We start from the raw sequence: 17,532 nt of genomic DNA on the forward strand, positions 1-17,532 counted from the left end.
TCACTTCCTTCTTGCTGTGGTACGGGAGCCGGTTGGCCTCACACAGACACCCTGGCACTGCACGTGGGATGTGGCAGCCCATGCAAAGGCAGAGCGGCTTGTGTTTGCAGATCGCAGTAAGGGGTGGTGGTACCCTGCTGGAGGCCACATGTAGGAGCTTGGGCTTCTTGCAGACTACTGATTTCAGGCTGGGTTTGGTGGTTTATGTCTGGATCAGGCTGTGGGCTGTCAGGCCCCTGGCCTGTCCCCTGCCCCGCCCCAGGCCTAGGTGCAGGCTTTGTCCTCAGAGGCGGAGCCATGGGTGCCCAAGGGGCTTTGACTGCTGAGCCATCAAGTGTGTGTGCGGAGATGGGTTTGAGCCCAGTCAGGACTCTTGCAGGACCCGTCCTCCCCCACAGTGAGTCTGTGCAGTGGCCTCTCACAGTCAGTGAATGCCATGCCCAAAGTCCCTAGATGACAGCTTGGGCCCAGACTGGCCCTTGAAGTCAGCTCTGGAGCCCGCTGCCCAAGCCCACTCACCCTGCCAAGGGACGTGCCTGCCTCTGGAACCCCCGCTCCCGGCCAAGCACTCCTACTGCCCCATCCTGCAGGCTATGAAGAGACTCTGACACGCCTGGCTGCCATCCTTGCCAAACACTTTGCCGATACACGCATCGTGGGCACTGGTGAGGTGCCCTACAAAGGGCTTGGGGATATGGGGGTGGGATGGCACTTCTGGCTGGCCGTTTTTTGCACAGAATGCCGGCCGGGTGGGCTTGAGGCATGGGGGCCGGGGCTCATGCCAGCTACCTGCTGAGGCACAGCCTGTCCCAACAGACATCCGTGACTCGCTGATGCAGGCCCTGGCTAGCTACGTGTGCTACCCACACTCCCTGAGGGCTGTGGAGCGGATCCCTGAGGAGCAGTGAGTGGGGGTCGGAGCAGGGAGGCGGGCACTCTGACCTGCACAGCACCATGTCTGGCCTTACCCTGTGCCCACCACCCCTTGCCCTTGCAGGCGTATTGCCATGGTGAGGAGCCTCCTGGCTCCCTATGAGCAGCGGCCCTGGGCCCAGACCAACTGGATCCTGGTGCGGCTCTGGAGGGTAAGTGTGGTTGGATGGGAAGTGGCTATGGCTGGCTGAAGGGGAGAGCTTCCCTGCCTCCCTGACCCCCACTGACCCTACCCACAGGGCTGTGGCTTTGGGTACCGCTATACACGGCTGCCGCACCTGCTGAAAACCAAGCCAGAGGACGCCAACTTGCCTAGCCTCCAGAGTGAGTGTCCAGGTTGGGTGACCCGGTGGCTCTGGCCCACTGCTGTTGGTCTTCTTGGACTCTTCTCGCTTCTCCTGGCCTGTCTCCCGGACTCCTGTTGGGCCCCAGCTCTGCCCCCCGGCGTTTCCATTTCCCTGCTTCCTCCCAGTCCAAGGACACTCTGGGACACCTCCCCCTTGCTCCCCTGTCCCATGTGTGTCCTTTGGGCCTGAATGCTGTGCATGGGTCATGGTGAAAAGGGGCAGCATCTTCTCAGGGTGCTGGCAGCTTAGAGTGAGGACTCCGAACCAGCTCCCTGACCTCCAGCCTCATCCTGGCACCATGTCCACCTCCCACTTCAGTGTACTTGAGTCAAGGCAGGCGCACAGACTGGGGCTTGGTCAGGGCCCCAGAGGGTGCCCATGGCGTTCCCAAGAGGAAGGGGAATTTGGTTGGGGGCAGAGGTTATACTGTCTCTCCAGGGGCCATGGATGGCCCAGCAAAGCCCTGTGAGCCTGAGGACCTTCACCTAGGCCCCTCCTGGGTCCTGGGTTTTTTGCCTTGCAGTCTGCCTGCCATACTCTGCACTCACTCCACTTGGTGGTTTTCCTAGGCCTACGTGATGTGTTTCTGCCTTCATGGGCAGGGTTTTTGCACGAAAGGGTCCCCAGAGACTGAGTGCCTTGTGTGAAGTCACTCATCAAGTCCTTGCCGGTTTTCTTGGATGTACCAGCGGGTGGAACTGAGCTGCAGTTAGAGTGGCAGTGGGACTAGATATTCATCCTGCTGGCTGTAGGAACTATTGATTTGCACGGGGTGGGGGGGGGGGGGGGGTGTCCAGCCCGGCTGTGGCTTAAGGGCTCTGGTTACCGCTCCCCGTCAGCCCAGACTTGGCACCCACCACCTCGGCCATATGCCAAGGCCAGGCCAAGGGCAGCAGAGGAGAGTAGAGGACGGCAGGGCTCTGACACAGTAGGTCTCGGGGATGCTGGTCTTGAAATGAATGAGGAGAGGCCTAGGTCACCCTGTCTGGGTCTAGCCCTCTCTGAGGGGCATGCGGCTGAGGACTTCTTTGGGGGCAGGCTATGGCTGGGGGGCTGCTCTAGGCCAAAGGGATGGTGTGGGGCCAGGAATAACTTCAGCCTGTGGCTTGCCAGCAGGAGGAGGGACAGATTTAGCCCTAACCCCCAGGCAGCACTGTACCCTGTCTTCCCTGCCTTCATGACCTGAGCATCCTCAGGGAGCCATCTTTTTGTCCTTACACCAATGGCCCAACAAGTCAGGACAGAGGTAGACAGGCAGGAACCACAGACCAGAGTGCCCAGTGATGCCACCGTGTCGATGCCCCTGCAGAGCCCTGCCCCTCCACCCTGCTTCAGCAGCACATGGCAGACCTACTGCGGGAGGGTCCTGATGTGGCACCCAGCTTCCTCAACAGTGTCCTCAACCAGCTCAACTGGGCCTTCTCTGAGTTCATCGGCATGATCCAGGAGGTGGGTCACAGTGGGTCGCGTGGGCTGTGGTGTTGCAGAGGACCAGGCATGAACTGCAGTGTGGCCAGGCCACTGACTGCCCACCTGCTGGTGGCTCAGATCCAACAGGCTGCCGAGCGCCTAGAGCGGAACTTTGTGGACAGCCGGCAGCTCAAGGTGTGTGCCACCTGCTTTGACCTCTCGGTCAGCCTGCTGCGTGTCTTGGAGATGACCATCACGCTGGTGCCTGAGATATTCCTGGACTGGGCCCGGCCTACCTCTGAGATGCTGCTGCGGCGTCTCGCACAGGTGTGTCCATCTGGGCAGGGTGGGGGGGCCCCTGGGGACTCCCCGGTGGTGAGCCCACCCATCCACTCCACCAATGGGCTCCTGCCCTCACAGCTGCTGAACCAGGTGCTGAACCGGGTGACGGCCGAGAGGAACCTGTTTGACCGCGTGGTCACCCTGCGGCTGCCTGGTGAGGACCCAGTGCCCTGAACCCAACATAGCACAAGCCTTGGTTCCTCTGCTAGGAGTTGTGACGCCTGATTGTCCATTCTGCATTGGGACAGGCAGGCTTGGTACCCTCAGCCTTAGGTCGCCCTTCTGTGGGGAGGACAGGGGGGCTCGCACTAGCCAGGAGGCCTGGATCCCTCTTCAGGATCCCTGGATCCCTCCTTTCCCTTCAGGCCTGGAGAGCGTGGACCACTATCCCATTCTGGTGGCTGTGACAGGCATCCTGGTGCGGCTCCTGGTGCATGGCCCGGCGTCGGGGTAAGTGTTAGGCACCAGGGCCCCATGGGAGCTGGCATGGCTGATGGGGAGTGCACCAGGCAGGGCCTCCCTGCCGCCGTTTCTTCATCTCTAAAATGGACCTCGGCATCAGGCGTTGAGGCCAGGGGGAGGTCATGATGTACAAACTGCCTAAACAGGTGGTAGCAGCAGTAGCTCTGAGTAGGAGAATCGGGGACCCCAGCAGAACAGGGTGCCCGAGCCGCATGGTCATAGCCACTGGCTTGTGGTTATACCTCAGGCATGGGCGGGGTGCTCTCCTGCAGCATCCAGCACAGCACTGCTGGGAAGGGGGGCTGAGCGCACACACTGCTACTTGTGTTCACGAAGGCTCTGGTGATGAGCATGTACCACCTTTATTAAGGAACTCCATGAACAACTGGATCCAGGACTTGTAGGAGCCCCCAGCTCAGCACCCACGCAGGAGGGGTTCCCAGGCCCCCCGCCCCCTTCCCTGCCTCCCTGTGGTGGGTGGTAAGAGCATATGAGACCAGGGCACTGCCTCAGCCATTAGACCAAGATCAGTGCCAGCCCTTAAGAGGCTTCTATCCTCGAGGGACAGCAAGTTCCGGCTAGGCCCTCCCATCTTGGCCATGCTCGGGCTTTTTACTGCTAAAAAGCTGGGGGCACAGGCCATGTTGCCCCTTACTGCTGTCTTGTGAGCCCACGGGAGAGGCTGTGCTCTCAGAGTGGTCTGTGGCTGCCCCTGACCAGAGGGAGCAGGGCCACTCTGGCTGATGCTCGGGCCAGGCCCCCTGGGGGTCTCTTGAGGAGCCCCACCTGCTTCCTTCCTGCCCAGCAGACTGCATGGAGTTGTGGAGCTTGAAGTAGGTTGGATGTTGGTGCATGTTTCCTCCTTCCACCCTGGGTGGGGGCCTAGGTCTTCCTTTGGAGCCCTTCTCCTCTTCCCCTGTGGGCCCACTCTCTTCCTGTCCCCTTGGGAAGGGGAAGATGGTTATGCTTCAGTACTTCACCACGGCTTGGTAGCTGCCTCGGCCTCTGAGGTGGTGTACCTAGGGCTCTCAGGCAAGGGCTCTTCCAGATGGCCCCAGTTCCAGTCCTCGTGGGATGTGTGGGCACCAGTAGGTCCTGCTAGGGTCTAGGGCCTTTGGGCCCTGTGTTAGAGCAGAGCAGGAGAGAGGGTGGGGAGCCCAGCCCCTCCATTAGTGATTGGGGCTGCTGTGGTTGAGGTCAAGGCCGTGCAGGAGGCTGGAGGACCAAGCCCAGCGCTCCCACCAGCATCTGGCAGTTGTCAGGGCGGCAGCAGGGAGCAGGGCGAGCAGCGGGTGGCAAGTGGCCTGGCTCTGGGCCCAGGGCAGCCTAGGTCATCACCAGGCCCTCAGAGCCCGTGGAGCTAGCAGACTCAGAGCCAGCCTTGAGCCGCAGGCCCACAGGATTGTAGAGATCAAAGTCCTCGGCTACTGCCAGCTGCACACGCCCATTGAGGCCCCTCCTGCCCGGCTCCAGAAAGACCACATGCTTGTGGACACTGGCCTTGCGGCTGGGTACATCCGGTGGTGTGCTGAGCACTGAGGACTGTGCGCTCAGCTCCTGGAGGGGGCTGGGTGCCCGGGGCCAGCGGCGGCAGTGGCAGGTGCGACGGTAGCAGCGGCGGCAGCCTGGGCAGGGTGGCGCAAAAAGGTAGAGCAGCACAAGCACCAGGCCCACAGCGCAGCCCAGCAGGGTGGTGAAGCCTGTGTTGAAAGCCTCGGGCTCAGGGTGTGGGAAATGCACGCTCACGTTGTACTCGTGCGTCTGGTTGTGATGCAGGCGGGGCCCGGCTGCCAGGCACACAAAGACCCCCTCGTGCTGCGGCTGCACATTGCTGATGGCCAAGCTGCCATCAGCCAGCACTGCGATGCTGCCGTCTCGGGATCCTGGTGCCACCAGCAGCTCGTGCTGTGGTGACACCCAGGCGATGCGCACAGCTGGGGCACTGGTGTTGCAGTGCAGCCTCAGGGACCGACCCATCTGCACGTGCAGCTGCACTTCGGGCTGCTCTAGGCCCTGAGCCAGGGCAGCTGAGCAATTCTCAAAGACACGGCTGTGCTCAAAGAAGCGCACACGGGATGTGGGTACCTTGAAGGCCAGGCACATGTACTCTCCGGCAAAGTCACTCACAGCGCTTAGGCCCCGCTGATGCCAGCGCTGCAGCAGGTGGTAGAGACGGCAGTCACAGGGTAATGGATTGTTGTGCAGGTAAAGGCCATTCTTAAGAAAGGCTGGCAGTGCAGCCAGGTCAGGTACTGGGATGCGTCCCAGGCGGTTGGAGGAGAGATCCAGAGTACGTAGGTGGGTCGTGCCCAGACCGTGCAGGTGGTCAAAAGAGAAGGAGGAGAGTTCGTTGCAGCCCAGGTAGAGACGGCTGAGTGCGCCCAGGCCATGGAAGGCGTGCTCATCCAAGTGCGCTAAGCGGTTATTGAACAGAAGCAGCCTCTCGAGCGCCCCCAACCCTTCGAGGTCGTGGCGGCCAAGCGCCCGCAGCGCGTTAGATGATAAATCGAGTAGCTGCAGGCCGCTGGCGTTGGTGAAGACTCCGTGACCTAGCACGACTAGTTCGTTGTGGCCTAGGCGCAGGGCGCGCAGCCGGGAGAGTGGCGCCAGCCAGCCGGGGCGGAGGCGCTGGAGCGCGTTGTGGCTCAGGTCGAGGTCCGCAGCAGCGGCAGGCAACGCAGCCGGCACGTCCTGCAACCCCAGGCCCGCGCAGCTCAGCAGGTCAGCGGCGCACACACATCTGTAGGGGCAGTTATGGGGTGCGGAGGGCAAAAAGCCCTCTGAGCCCAGACTGCCCACCCCAACACGCGGCATGCACAGCAGTGTGCCCAGCAGCACCAGCCAGGCCATGGTGGTGATTGCCGGGGGTGGAATGGGGCAGTTCTGTGTGGGGCGCGGCTCCAGGACTCACCCACTTCTGCTGGATGTGGGCTCCACCCCACACGCCAACCGCCCCTGCTTCCCGGGTCCAGGTCGGGACTTGGGGCCGAGCTCCACTCAGCACTCCCTCCACCGGCTTCCCCAGCTCTCCGGGTGCTTCCCCGATCGGCTTCTAAATACTCTCCTGGAGGAGGGCGGGGCCTCGGCCTCCCATTGGCCCCAGGCCGCAGGGGGTGGGGCACCCCCCCCCCCAACCTTGACCTAGGTCCCAGGGTGGCCGCCAGAGGGGGCGCGAGTCCGTCTCTGATGTCCCAGCCTGTTCTTAGCCTATGGCTTTCCCCGGTGCCTGTCTTCCCGGGAATAGTAGCAGGGAAACCTGGGAGGCACGCCTTTAAGCTGCTAGTGCTATTTATTTGTTTTCTTTGGAGTTAGTGTATATTAGGGGGTAGGTAGGCTTTCAGTATCTGCTAGTCACCCATTTAAACTGGTACAAGGGCTGTATGGGTTCTTACTGGGACCCAGGACTGGGCGGGGAGGGTAGGGGGTGTGGCAGTGTGAGCAGCAGGGAGGTGAGGTGGGACAGAGGCAATTCAGGTGGGCTGAATTGTCCACCCCACCCCTCCAATAGGTATCGTTTTCAGATAGGCCCAACCTTCTGACTACCCTTGCACCCTCTCCCACCCAGGACAGAAAGAGCCACGTCAGTGCTCCTGGCTGATCCTTGCTTCCAGCTCCGCTCTATATGCTATCTCCTGGGGCAGCCAGAGCCTCCTGCCCCTGGCACTGTCCTGCCTGCCCCTGACCGGAAGCGCTTCTCCCTACAGAGCTGTGAGTGGGCCAGGGGTGGGTCAGGGAAGAGGGATCTGGGACTGGCCTAGGTGAGGAGTCTCCAGAAGAGCAAATTCCCAAGTTGTGGTATTTAAGAGGCACTGGGTTGGTTCTAGGACCACATTGGGTCTGACAACTGCCACCAACCCCCAGACACAGATTACATCAGCGTTGAGGAGCTGGCCCAGGTGGAACAGATGCTGGCACACCTGACTTCTGCGTCGGCCCAGGCAGCAGCTGCCTCCCTGGTGAGTGGGAGCCACTGCACACACGTCCACACCACCCAAACACACGTTAGCACAAATGTGCATACCACACAGGCGTGGCATGTGTCCTTGTCTGGGTATCTGACCCCAGCCCACCCTGCACTCTGCTCCCTGCAGCCCACCAGCGAGGAGGATCTCTGCCCCATCTGCTATGCTCACCCCATTTCTGCCGTGTTCCAGCCCTGTGGCCACAAGTCCTGCAAGTAAGTGGGCCCCATTGGTGCAGGGGGCTGGGGAAGCAGCAGGGATACACAGACCCTCCTCCTCCTCCCGTTGTAGAGCCTGCATCAACCAGCATCTGATGAACAACAAGGATTGCTTCTTCTGCAAAGCCACCATCGTGTCTGTAGAGGACTGGGAGAAGGCAGCCAGTACCAGTACCACTTCCTCGGCAGCCTAGCCCACACAGCAGCAGCCTCCACCCTTGAACTCAGACCCAGGCTGGGCCCTATTTATGAGCTCCTCTTGCCCTATTCCCCATGTCCTCCCCCATCCCCGCCATGTCCAACCTCCTTGTCTGAGCGTAACCTCATTGGCGGGAACCCAGCCGTGTCCTAATTGTGCCTGAGCTTGACTTTCAGTCAGGGCCACAGTGAACATTAAATTATTATTCCATACAGCCCTGGCCCGGACCTTCTTGAGGGAGTAGGCTTTGTAGAGGATGCCCAGCAAGGATCCTGCCAGATTACGTCCACAAGAGAGGGCAGGTGTCCAACAGCTTCAGCCTTGTCTAGTCCTCTGAGATAACGGCGAGTCCAGGGCCTTTTGATGTGTCAAGCCAGAGCTCCCCATGCCAGTAGGGAAATGGAGATTCAGCCAGCCCCATGGTATCCCCTCACATGATGATGCGTGGTTCCGGCACCGACTCGCCAATAGACTTGTGGGGCAGCACACTGGCCCCGTTGAGGTAGAGCTCGTCGTTAACTATGACGTCCTCACCCAGCACTGTCACGTTCTCCATGCGCACCTCGAGGGAGGGGGCAGGCCTGGTCAGCAAGGCAGGCACATTCCCTGTCCCTCTCCCCATCTGGCCCAGCCCACAGGCTTACCCACTGGCCCACGCGGCAGCGCCAGCCCACAATGCAGGACTCGAGCCAGGAGTGGGATCGGATATGGGCGTCTCGCAGCACTGTGCATCGCCGGATGCACACACCATCCTCCACTACCACGCCAGGACCCAGACTCACGTTGGGGCCGATGCTGCAGTTCTGGCCAATGCGGGCACTTGGGTCCTAAGGACAATGAGGGAAATACAAGTGAACCACTTGTCTCCTGAGATGAAGGGGTGGGGGGGGGACGTGGGTTTACGATGGGCTGGGCAGGGGCCTTACCACCAGCACATTGCCCACAATGCCAGGGCCTGAGCACAGTTGCTCAGGCTGCTTCTGTCGCAGGGACTGTAGGAAGAGGCACATGCCAGTGAGAAAATCCTTGGGTTGCCCTATGTCCATCCAGAAGCCTGTTGGGAGGAAATGCATCAGGGGGCTCAGCCCAGCCTCACCCCACCCCCAGCCTGTGGCCTCCCTGCCTCACCCTGCAGCTCCATGGCATATAGCTGCCCCTCCGTGGCCATGACAGGAAAGATCTCCTTCTCAATGGATGTAGGTTGCAGCTGTGGGAGTGGGCAACTCGTAAGCAGGGTCAGGGGGGTAGGGGCCTGCCCTGCCCCAGCCCACCCAGCAGCTGGCTTCTACACACCTGGATGCGCCGCAGCACTGCAGGGTTCAGAATGTACATGCCTGCGTTGATCTTGTTGGACACAAACACCTGCGGCTTCTCCACGAACCGGTGAATGCGGCCTGTGTCAGCCTCACATACCACCACACCATACTTAGAGGGTTCCTCCACTTTGGTCACCTGAGTAGAGGGGGACCTCAGGCCCAATCCAGTGTGCCTGAGCCTTGATATGCTATGCATACTGTCCTAAATCTCCGGGGCTGTGCCCCAAATGCTTAAAGACACATACTGCACAGCCCTGCACCCACAACACAAGCAGATAGTTAAGGGCCGCAGACTGGAAGAGGCTGGGCATCGGGGCAGGAGTGTCAGAGAAGAAAGACCTGATCCCTTACCAGGATGGAGCCCTCCTGGCCATGGTGCCGGTGGAACTGCACCATGGCTTGGAAGGGGAAATCGCAGATCACATCACTGTTGAGAACGAAGAAAGGATCTGCAGTCTCAGAGAGCAAGTCACGGGCCAGTGCCAAGGGCCCAGCTAGGAGAGAGGTGCAGGTCACCATCTTTCTAAGGGTTTGAACCTTTGGAACCAGGCTCAGCATACCCCATCCACGCTGAGTCTTACCCCTTCTCAGACCCTAAACCCCAAAGGAACCTTCCTGTCTTTACTGACCTGTGCCTAAAGGCTCTTCTTCGTGAGACATGGAGATTCGGATTCCCAGCTGAAAGGGATAAGCCGCCTGTCAGGTTCCTCCCAACAGGATGGGTGGTTGCGCGGGGAGCAAAGAAAAAGGTCAAGAGTCCGAGCCTCACCCTCTGCTCCTGCGCCTTCATTTCCTTCTCCAGCACCTGAGACATGTAGCTAACCGCCAGAATCACGTGGTCTACGCCTGCCTGTTGGACAAAACAGCGCCGGCCGACAGAAGGTCTCAGCCAGAAGGCACGGGCATTCACGACCTAGTCCCTCGTCCTGCCAGGTCCCACCACGACACCGACCCCGGGTCTTACCGCGGCCAGCGCCTCCACTTGGTGCAGCAAGATGGGCTTATTGCAGAAATCCACCAGTGGCTTCGGGATGCTCAGCGTCAGCGGCCGCAGACGCGTCCCATAGCCGCCCACCAAGATCAGTGCCTTCATCGCGCCTGCGGGCGGCCGGAGAGTGAGTCCCAGACTCCGAAGCGTCCGCGGCCCGGCCCGCCCGGCCGAGCCCTGCCGCGAACTCCCGCCGCGGCCCGAGCCCTTCACCTGCCAGACTGACCCACTCTGGCTCTGCCTTGGCCGCCCAGTCCGCCCTGCCGCCTACCCGGGACCGCACACAGGAAGAAGCGACGCCAGACGGAGAGCTGCTGGCCCGGAACTCAGGCCGGACCTAGGCGGGGGGTGACGTTGGCCCGAGCCGGCCAATCGGCTGCCGTATACGTGGCACGGACGCCGACGTCGGAGCGCCGGGGCGCGGCGTTCTGGCAGACGTAGCCAATGAGAGCCCGAGCACGCCGAGCTGCCATGGGGACCGGGACGGGGTCTGCGGGTCAGCTGCCCATTGGCGGATCCAAAGGCGGAACTGGCGCCAAGGGCGAGGCTCTCTCGCCGACGGGTGCCGGGGTCTGCTGCCGCGCGGCCGTTTCCGGCCCCGCCCCGGCGCAGCGGCTCGTGGGACGCGGCGGAGGGACGCGGGGCAACGGGGTTGGACCTGCCTCCCGGGAGCCGCGGGACTACAAAGACGCGGACACAGCTCAGTTTCTAGCGGCTTTATTTTGACATACACGACCTCAGACACAAGCGGGGCGGGCAGCGCTAGGTGTACAGAAAGGGGCCGCCGGGCCCAAGGCCCGAGAACCCCTCCCCCGCACGCAAGGTCCCTAGGAGACGCAGTGGCCCAGCCGTGGGCGGAGCCGAGAGTGGAAGAGGGTGCAGACCTGGGGCAGCTTGGGCAGGTTTAGGCAGCTTCCAGGAAAGTGGAGCAAAGAACGATTCCTAGAGACGAGGCCTTACGGTGCCCCGAGAAGTAAAGGAACCACGTCCTTCCCAGGGTGCTCCAATTTTTCTCATTAAAACATTTTTTTTAAATCAGCACAAACAAAACCAAATTGAACAGCTTTAAAGTTCCAAGCAATCTGCATCTAGGGGGCGTGCACGTGGCCAGATGTGCGCGAGTGAGCAGCGGCTACTGAATTAGCCCAGGGCTTTGGCCCCTGGGGAAACCCCCACACCCACTGCACAGGCCCCAATGTGAGGGGAGGGAGAGGTGGGGTCTCCTGCAAGTTGCTACACTGGTCCCCTTCCTCGTTAAGCACCACCGGTCCCACCCCACCCCCCCTAGCCCAGGGGGCTGGTGTTGACTTGGCCCAAGTAAGCACTATAGAGGGGGGTCACTTGAGCGCCCCAACCCATGATCCCGCGTTGTACTTTGGTCCCAAGTTGGGGTTTGGGAAGGCAGGGCCTGGCAGGGACAGGGCTCTCTGGCAAGGACCTGGGAGAGAGTAGAGGCAGAGAGAGAGAGCATGTGTGCACACACAAGCCCAACACCCACCAGGTAACAGAGCTGGGTCCCCCCAGTGTCAAAAGTGCCGAAAAGAGGGGTCCTGCCCTAATGGAGAAGCAGCAAATCCCAGACCCTTCTGCTCTTTTTAGTGCCAGGAAAACACTGAAGGTAAGTAGGTATAGCTCTCTCACTACGAAGAGAATGGGGCAGCATCTGCTCCCCCAAATACAGGAACTGAGGTGGCACAGCACATCCCCAGGCTGGAGAGTTTCAACTGAAGGGAGTCCCAAGCAGCCCCTGACTCTGTCTTGGCCTTTGCCCTGCCAGGAAACGACGGTCTGCACGAATGAAGAGCTACTACCCTTATGGCTGAAGCCACAGAATGGTACAAGAAAGATGGTCATTATTGACCAGAAACAGGCAAGCTGTCCCTCCCAGCCCCAAGGAATGGGAACCTGCCCACCACTGGCACCAGGATCAGAGGGCCGAGAGAGATGGGATCCATCAAGGAGCCCGTTTAAAATGTGTGAGGCTGCATCTCTAAGGATTAGGAAAGTAGTCCACCAGTTATCAAGGCTTCTCATATACAGACTGGCAGGCTTACCTTTAATGCCCAAACAAGGGCCATGCCAAAAGTGACAACGACAGCGGCCCTAGGCCCAGAGGTGAGGGCACTAACCATGGCAATGGCTGAGTGCCGTGTCACCTCCTGGCCGCATGTTAGAGGTGGCAGGTCTCTGTGCCATTAAGGGCTGGCGGCAAAAATTACTGAAACCACAAGAAGGGTTGCCCCTTGGGCCTTCACTGTATCACACTGTTGAGCAGGGCCACACTCCAGGCCTACAGACAAGGTGCTGGGCCAGCCGGGAAATACCTCATACAATTCATCTGCTACCAGTTCTTTGTAAAAAGGTAGCACCTGCTGACAACAGGCACAAGGGCCAAAGCTCACCTCAGAAATGGAAAAGACTATTTTGCTGAGGAAAGCATGATGGAAACCAATATTTACTAATAAACAAGGCTACAGCCCAGGGGAAAGATCCCAAGTAACAAGGGCTGGCAGATGGAGAAATGGACAGACTGATGGATCCCAGGAATGATAAGACAAAACTCATTAGCAGAATCTGGGCACCTGCACCCAGGGCCCAAACAATGTCCCTATGAGAAGACAAGCTTAAAAAAAGCTCTCCCTCCCACGACTGGAGCTCCTTACAATGGGCTGCTGCCTTGAGCTTAGCCTGGGGAAAGGTGACACCCTGAGCGGACCACAGCCCTTGAGCCCTGGGACGGGCAGCCCATCCACAGGCAGCACAGCTGCCCAAGCTAGAGGAAGAGGACTCCCACCCATAGCCCAAGAACTGCAAATACTGTCTGGGCCAGAGCCACCAGAGGCCCTGGAGCCTGCTGGGATATTAACTCTCCTTGGCAAATACAGCAGGGACCCCTTCAGTGGGGCAGGAAGGGGTAGCCTCTTCAGGCAAGGGATCTTGGTGAGAAAGGCTGGCTGGGGTGTGCAGGCAGGAAGAGGAGCAGGTTCAAGTGCCAAAGAGTGCCTGGGAATCCCATGGCCTACTCTCTGTCAAAAGCTGGCTTCAGCACAGCTTCATGAATCTAGCCTCACGCCAAGGTCAGAACTGAGAAGGACGGGTCCAGCTATGTGCAATTGGCCCTGTGGTATCCTGGGGGCATCTGTTAAAGCACTGGCTGATGCCCACACCACCAGACTAGAAAGTCCCCAAGAGCTGGGCACCCAATCCTCTACTTCTGAGGAACAAAGGATGAGTGAGCACAGAGGGAACCTGCACCAGCCCAGTGCTTCACCCTAAAACCTGCAGGGCCCTATAGCCACAGACCCCAAAGACCTAGGCAAGAGAAACCAACGTCCAAGGGCACCCTGTCCCTGCTGCCAAGCCCATCCACCAAGGGCACCTCTTCCTTCCTAAGTCAGCCTGGACACAGCAGTCAGAACTGTAGAGCTAAAGAAGCCTGGCTGTGAGGATGTGTGTTGTGCCCTCCTTCACTTTATATATATGGATTCCAGGCTACAGCTAAAAACATTTCTTTTAGTTTACACCAAAGAGAAATATAACCCTTTAAAAGCAAGTCTGTGTGTCCTCACGGCGAGTTCAGTCAGAGCAATGGTCCCTGCCTGCGGGTGGAGAGGAAGGGGTTCTGGGGGCCCAGGGCGGGGCCTACTGGTTCTCGTCCCGCATCTGTTCCATGATGCTGATGAGGTTCTCCAGGCCGAACACATAGCCTCGGTCTGGCCCATCATGCACGGTGGGGTCATCCCGGAAGCCCTTGAACGTGCTATGTGCAAAGTCGATCATGCGGACATCCACCTTGGGTGGAGAGGAGAGGCCGGCCTCAGGGCTGGTGCTACTGGGGCTGGTGCTAGGGCCACAGGGTGGCGCCATCTCAGGGAGCCCAGTATCCAGGTGCTTGAGACGCATCTCGGCCCGGCGGTCCAGGAAGGACTCTGCCCGGCACTCCCTGCCATCATAGATGACAAGCAGGGAGCTGGAATAGAAGCGGTAGGATGCCTGCCGCTCCAACACAGCTTTCAGGCCCCGCAGTTTGCTCAGGATGGGCTCAAAAAGGTCACGCCTCAGGTCCAGGCCATTGTGCAGGTACTGATAGAGGGCGTTGCGGAAGCCTTCAATGGAGAGCCCACGGCCATAGTACTTGTTCCTGCAGAGGTAGTGTCCTGTGTCCAGCTGGTATACCTGAAAGCCCAGGAGACAGAGGGGGTGAGCACCAGAAAGGTCTGATGACCTTATAGTGCCCTGGGCAGGCACTGTCAAAAGTACTTCTGACCACCCTTAATCGTCCCAATGTCAAGGCAACAGGCTCTCACAGTGGCTCTGTGCCTGGAGCCCAAAGGTCATCAGGTAAGGCCGAGAGGGCTCAGGGAACATACCTATAAGGATGCACTCAGCATCCCGTGGGGCACTCACCCTCTCGGAGGAGATTCTGGACCACTGTGGGCCCGGAGGACACCTGGCATGGATAGCAGGCAGGCACATGTGCAACCCCAAACACGTGGGCGGCAGCAGCTAGGCTCTCACCAGGGCAACTCACCTGCATGCCACAGACCCTGACACCCAGTGTAGCTGACGTACTCTGCTCGCACTTCCTCATCTGCCGGGCCGCCTTCTCAGCTGATGCATCATCACCATGCTGCCGGGTGCCCATCTTCAGGTCCAGAACACAGGGGTACTTGAAGTGGTGCACCACGTTCTCAAGCAAGAGGAACTCTGGACCACGTCAAGGAGAGTAACAGCCACACTCACCATCAGCCCCAACCATGAAACCACAACCAAGTTTTTCTATAAAAGGGGGCATTCTCTTTAAATGTAATCTGTATTCACCTCACAAATTCTCAAATGTAGATTTCACACCACAGGCCTATCAATTATTTTCAAAAATGTTTCTATTGTGGCAAAATACACATAACAAAATTTACCATTTTAACTATTTTTTAAAAGTGTTTATTTAGGGGCGCCTGGGTGGCGCAGTCGGTTAAGCGTCCGACTTCAGCCAGGTCACGATCTCGCGGTCCGTGAGTTCGAGCCCCGCGTCAGGCTCTGGGCTGATGGCTCGGAGCCTGGAGCCTGTTTCCGATTCTGTGTCTCCCTCTCTCTCTGACCCTTCCCCGTTCATGCTCTGTCTCTCTCTGTCCCAAAAATAAATAAAAAACGTTGAAAAAAAAAATTAAAAAAAAAAAAAAAAAGTGTTTATTTAGTTTTGAGAGAGAGAGCACACACGTGCAGTAGCTGGGGAGAGGCAGAGAGAGATGGGAACAGAGGACCCGAAGCAGGCTCTGCACTGATTGCAGACAGCCCGACTCAGGGCTCGAACTCACAAACTGTGTGATCATGATGACCTGAGCCGAAGTTGAACGCCTAACCGACTAAGCCACCCAGGCACTGCCCCCCCACCCCCGCGCCATTTTAACTACTTTTAACTGCACAGTTCAGTGGCATTAAGTACATTCACATTACTGTGCAACCACCATCACCCTTCATCTCTGGAACTTTTTTATGTTCCCAAACAGAAATCAGAAATTGTACCCACTACACACACTCCCATTCCTCTTCACATCCCCATGTCTGGGAACTGCCATTCCAGTTTCTGTCTCTATGAGTATGCCTACTCTAGATACTTCATATTTGTCTTTTTGTGTTTGGCTGTTTCAGAGCAAAATGTTTTCAAGTTTTAACCATGCTGTAGCATGTGACAAAATTTCATTCCTTTTTTATGGCTGAATAATTTTCCACGGTATGGATCTATGACAATCTGCTGATACCATCACATTTATTTTATTCTACTTTACTCTGTCTGGTAGGCATACACAAACTAAAGAAGGTCTGCCAGATTCACATGCATCCCTGGCACCGTAAGTAAACCAAGGCCCTGCTCAAGCCATACCGCATCCAGGCCTAAAAGAAATAGGGAAGACATCTTCACAGCACTATCACAAACACGAGAAATCAGGTTTACCACTTCCGAACAGGAATCTTAGGAAAAGATGGATTTAAATTTCTACCATGTCAGGGCACTTGGGTAGCTCAGTTAAGCGTCCGACTTCGGCTCAGGTCACAATCTCACAGTTCTTGAGTTCAAGCCCCACATTAGGCTGTGCACTGACAGTGCGGAGGCTGCTTGGGATTCTCTCCCTCTCCCTCTGCACCCTCCCACACTCTTCTATCTCAAAATAAATTAAAAAAAAAAAAAAAAACTTTAAGTAAGTAAATAAATAATACATTACTATCCTGCCATTTACTGACTAAACTTCAAACCAGTGGACTATATACTTCAGCTTGTCCCTTAGTACTTTTAGGACCTTCTGCTCAAAATGCCTCTATGGTCCTGGCCGGCTGGTATTTATACCCATGTCCTCATTTAAATCTGTGGTCTGCAACCACCCTGGATAAAGGTACACAGGCTAGTCACAAGGCTGCCAAAAGTCATCAGGGCCAAAGCCTGGACCTCAGTTCCATACTGGAGGACCATGAAGCAACCACAGTCTTGGATGATAACATACTTGGCATTGCTCGATGATGCACATGTTAACATCTCCTAATTCTTTAAAGAAGATCTACTAGAAAACCATTAAATTTGGCTATTAATTTCATCATCTGCAATAACTTATAAACAAATGACAATAAAACTTAAAAAGGGCTGCAGAAATATCTCACAGTGCCCGAGAGCATGGGCTCTTGAATCTTGCTTTGGCCTCTCATGGGCCTGGGCAGAACACTTAACCCCCTTGGGCTTCCATCTCCTTATCTTTAAAAAAATTTTTTAATGTTTATTTATTTTTGAGAGAGAGAGACACAGAGTGTGAGCAGGGGAGGGGCAGAGAGAGAGGGAAACACAGAATTCGAAGCAGGTTCCAGGCTCTGAACCGGCAGCACAGATGCGGAGCTCGAACTCACAAACCGTGAGGTCATGACCTGAGCCGAAGTTGGATGCTCAACCGACCGAGCCACCTAGGCGCCCAGCCATCTCATCTTTAAACTGGCATCGTAACATTTTCTCCTTCAAAAGACTGTTATGAAAACTGAGTAAACAGGCCTCAACACATTCCCCTCAGTTTCTCAGTAAGTATTAGTCATTTACTGCCTACTGCTTCAGATAGTAACTGACCAGCAGAATTCCCGTTTTATAATATTTCTTTGTGTTTACCATCTTAAAGACTATTATACGCTGTTCAGGTATGGTGTTTCTCTTTGGACAAAAAAAAAGTACCACTTTGTAATTATTCTCTTTTGGGAGTGGAGAAATGTATGTGTGCATATGCACATGTGCACACAAATGCAGATCCCTGATTCTAGACCTGCACTGACAAATCTGGTAGCCACTAGCCACATCTGGCAATTTCAATTTAAATAAGTATAAA

General features: G+C 57.3%; 4 protein-coding genes across 8 annotated transcripts in view; 1 reads left to right on the forward strand and 3 right to left on the reverse strand.

The window, feature by feature from the left end:
* RNF123 (ring finger protein 123) overlaps window positions 1-8,087 on the forward strand; it is a 29,578-nt gene extending 21,491 nt beyond the window's left edge. For 3 of the 4 annotated variants that reach the window (XM_049640472.1, XM_049640475.1, XM_049640474.1), the window contains 11 exons: window positions 591-665; window positions 817-904; window positions 998-1,085; window positions 1,173-1,257; window positions 2,590-2,729; window positions 2,829-3,017; window positions 3,111-3,186; window positions 3,398-3,482; window positions 7,060-7,202; window positions 7,356-7,671; window positions 7,748-8,087. In XM_049640472.1, the coding sequence (XP_049496429.1) occupies window positions 591-665; window positions 817-904; window positions 998-1,085; window positions 1,173-1,257; window positions 2,590-2,729; window positions 2,829-3,017; window positions 3,111-3,186; window positions 3,398-3,482; window positions 7,060-7,202; window positions 7,356-7,671; window positions 7,748-7,868 (1,406 nt within the window). In that variant the 3' untranslated portion in view covers window positions 7,869-8,087. The remainder of the gene's footprint in view (window positions 1-590; window positions 666-816; window positions 905-997; window positions 1,086-1,172; window positions 1,258-2,589; window positions 2,730-2,828; window positions 3,018-3,110; window positions 3,187-3,397; window positions 3,483-7,059; window positions 7,203-7,355; window positions 7,672-7,747) is intronic. The other variant, XM_049640473.1, reaches the window with a different exon arrangement.
* AMIGO3 (adhesion molecule with Ig like domain 3) lies at window positions 3,982-7,063 on the reverse strand. Its single transcript, XM_049640481.1, has one exon. The coding sequence runs from the start codon at window positions 6,342-6,344 to the stop codon at window positions 4,821-4,823; it is 1,524 nt and encodes a 507-aa protein (XP_049496438.1). The 5' UTR covers window positions 6,345-7,063; the 3' UTR covers window positions 3,982-4,820.
* GMPPB (GDP-mannose pyrophosphorylase B) lies at window positions 8,057-10,568 on the reverse strand. The gene is made up of 9 exons (XM_049640484.1): window positions 10,154-10,568; window positions 9,959-10,039; window positions 9,819-9,867; window positions 9,541-9,683; window positions 9,167-9,325; window positions 9,002-9,080; window positions 8,800-8,927; window positions 8,518-8,700; window positions 8,057-8,435 (listed from the first exon to the last, which is right to left on the reverse strand). Exons 1-9 carry the CDS (start codon window positions 10,280-10,282, stop codon window positions 8,304-8,306), a joined length of 1,083 nt encoding a protein of 360 aa, XP_049496441.1. The 5' UTR covers window positions 10,283-10,568; the 3' UTR covers window positions 8,057-8,303.
* Window positions 10,569-13,670: 3,102 nt separating this feature from the next.
* The window catches only part of IP6K1 (inositol hexakisphosphate kinase 1), a 58,511-nt gene continuing 54,649 nt past the window's right edge, over window positions 13,671-17,532 (reverse strand). For both annotated transcript variants that reach the window (XM_049640482.1, XM_049640483.1), the window contains 2 exons: window positions 14,709-14,884; window positions 13,671-14,353 (listed from right to left, as the gene is read on the reverse strand). In XM_049640482.1, the coding sequence (XP_049496439.1) occupies window positions 13,820-14,353; window positions 14,709-14,884 (710 nt within the window). In that variant the 3' untranslated portion in view covers window positions 13,671-13,819. The remainder of the gene's footprint in view (window positions 14,354-14,708; window positions 14,885-17,532) is intronic.

The sequence above is a fragment of the Panthera uncia genome, chromosome A2 (genome assembly GCF_023721935.1).
Source record: "Panthera uncia isolate 11264 chromosome A2, Puncia_PCG_1.0, whole genome shotgun sequence".
Lineage (NCBI taxonomy): Eukaryota > Metazoa > Chordata > Mammalia > Carnivora > Felidae > Panthera > Panthera uncia.

Excerpts from the sequence above, each read along its gene's own strand:
- GMPPB (XM_049640484.1), bottom strand. The coding sequence starts at position 10,282 with ATGAAGGCACTGATCTTGGTGGGCGGCTATGGGACGCGTCTGCGGCCG. Across the intron at positions 8,928-9,001 it reads ATATGCCATGGAGCTGCAGG|GCTTCTGGATGGACATAGGG; the intron begins GTGAGGCAGGGA and ends TCCTCCCAACAG. Across the intron at positions 8,436-8,517 it reads GCTGCCGCGTGGGCCAGTGG|GTGCGCATGGAGAACGTGAC; the intron begins GTAAGCCTGTGG and ends CCCTCCCTCGAG.
- AMIGO3 (XM_049640481.1), bottom strand. The coding sequence starts at position 6,344 with ATGGCCTGGCTGGTGCTGCTGGGCACACTGCTGTGCATGCCGCGTGTT.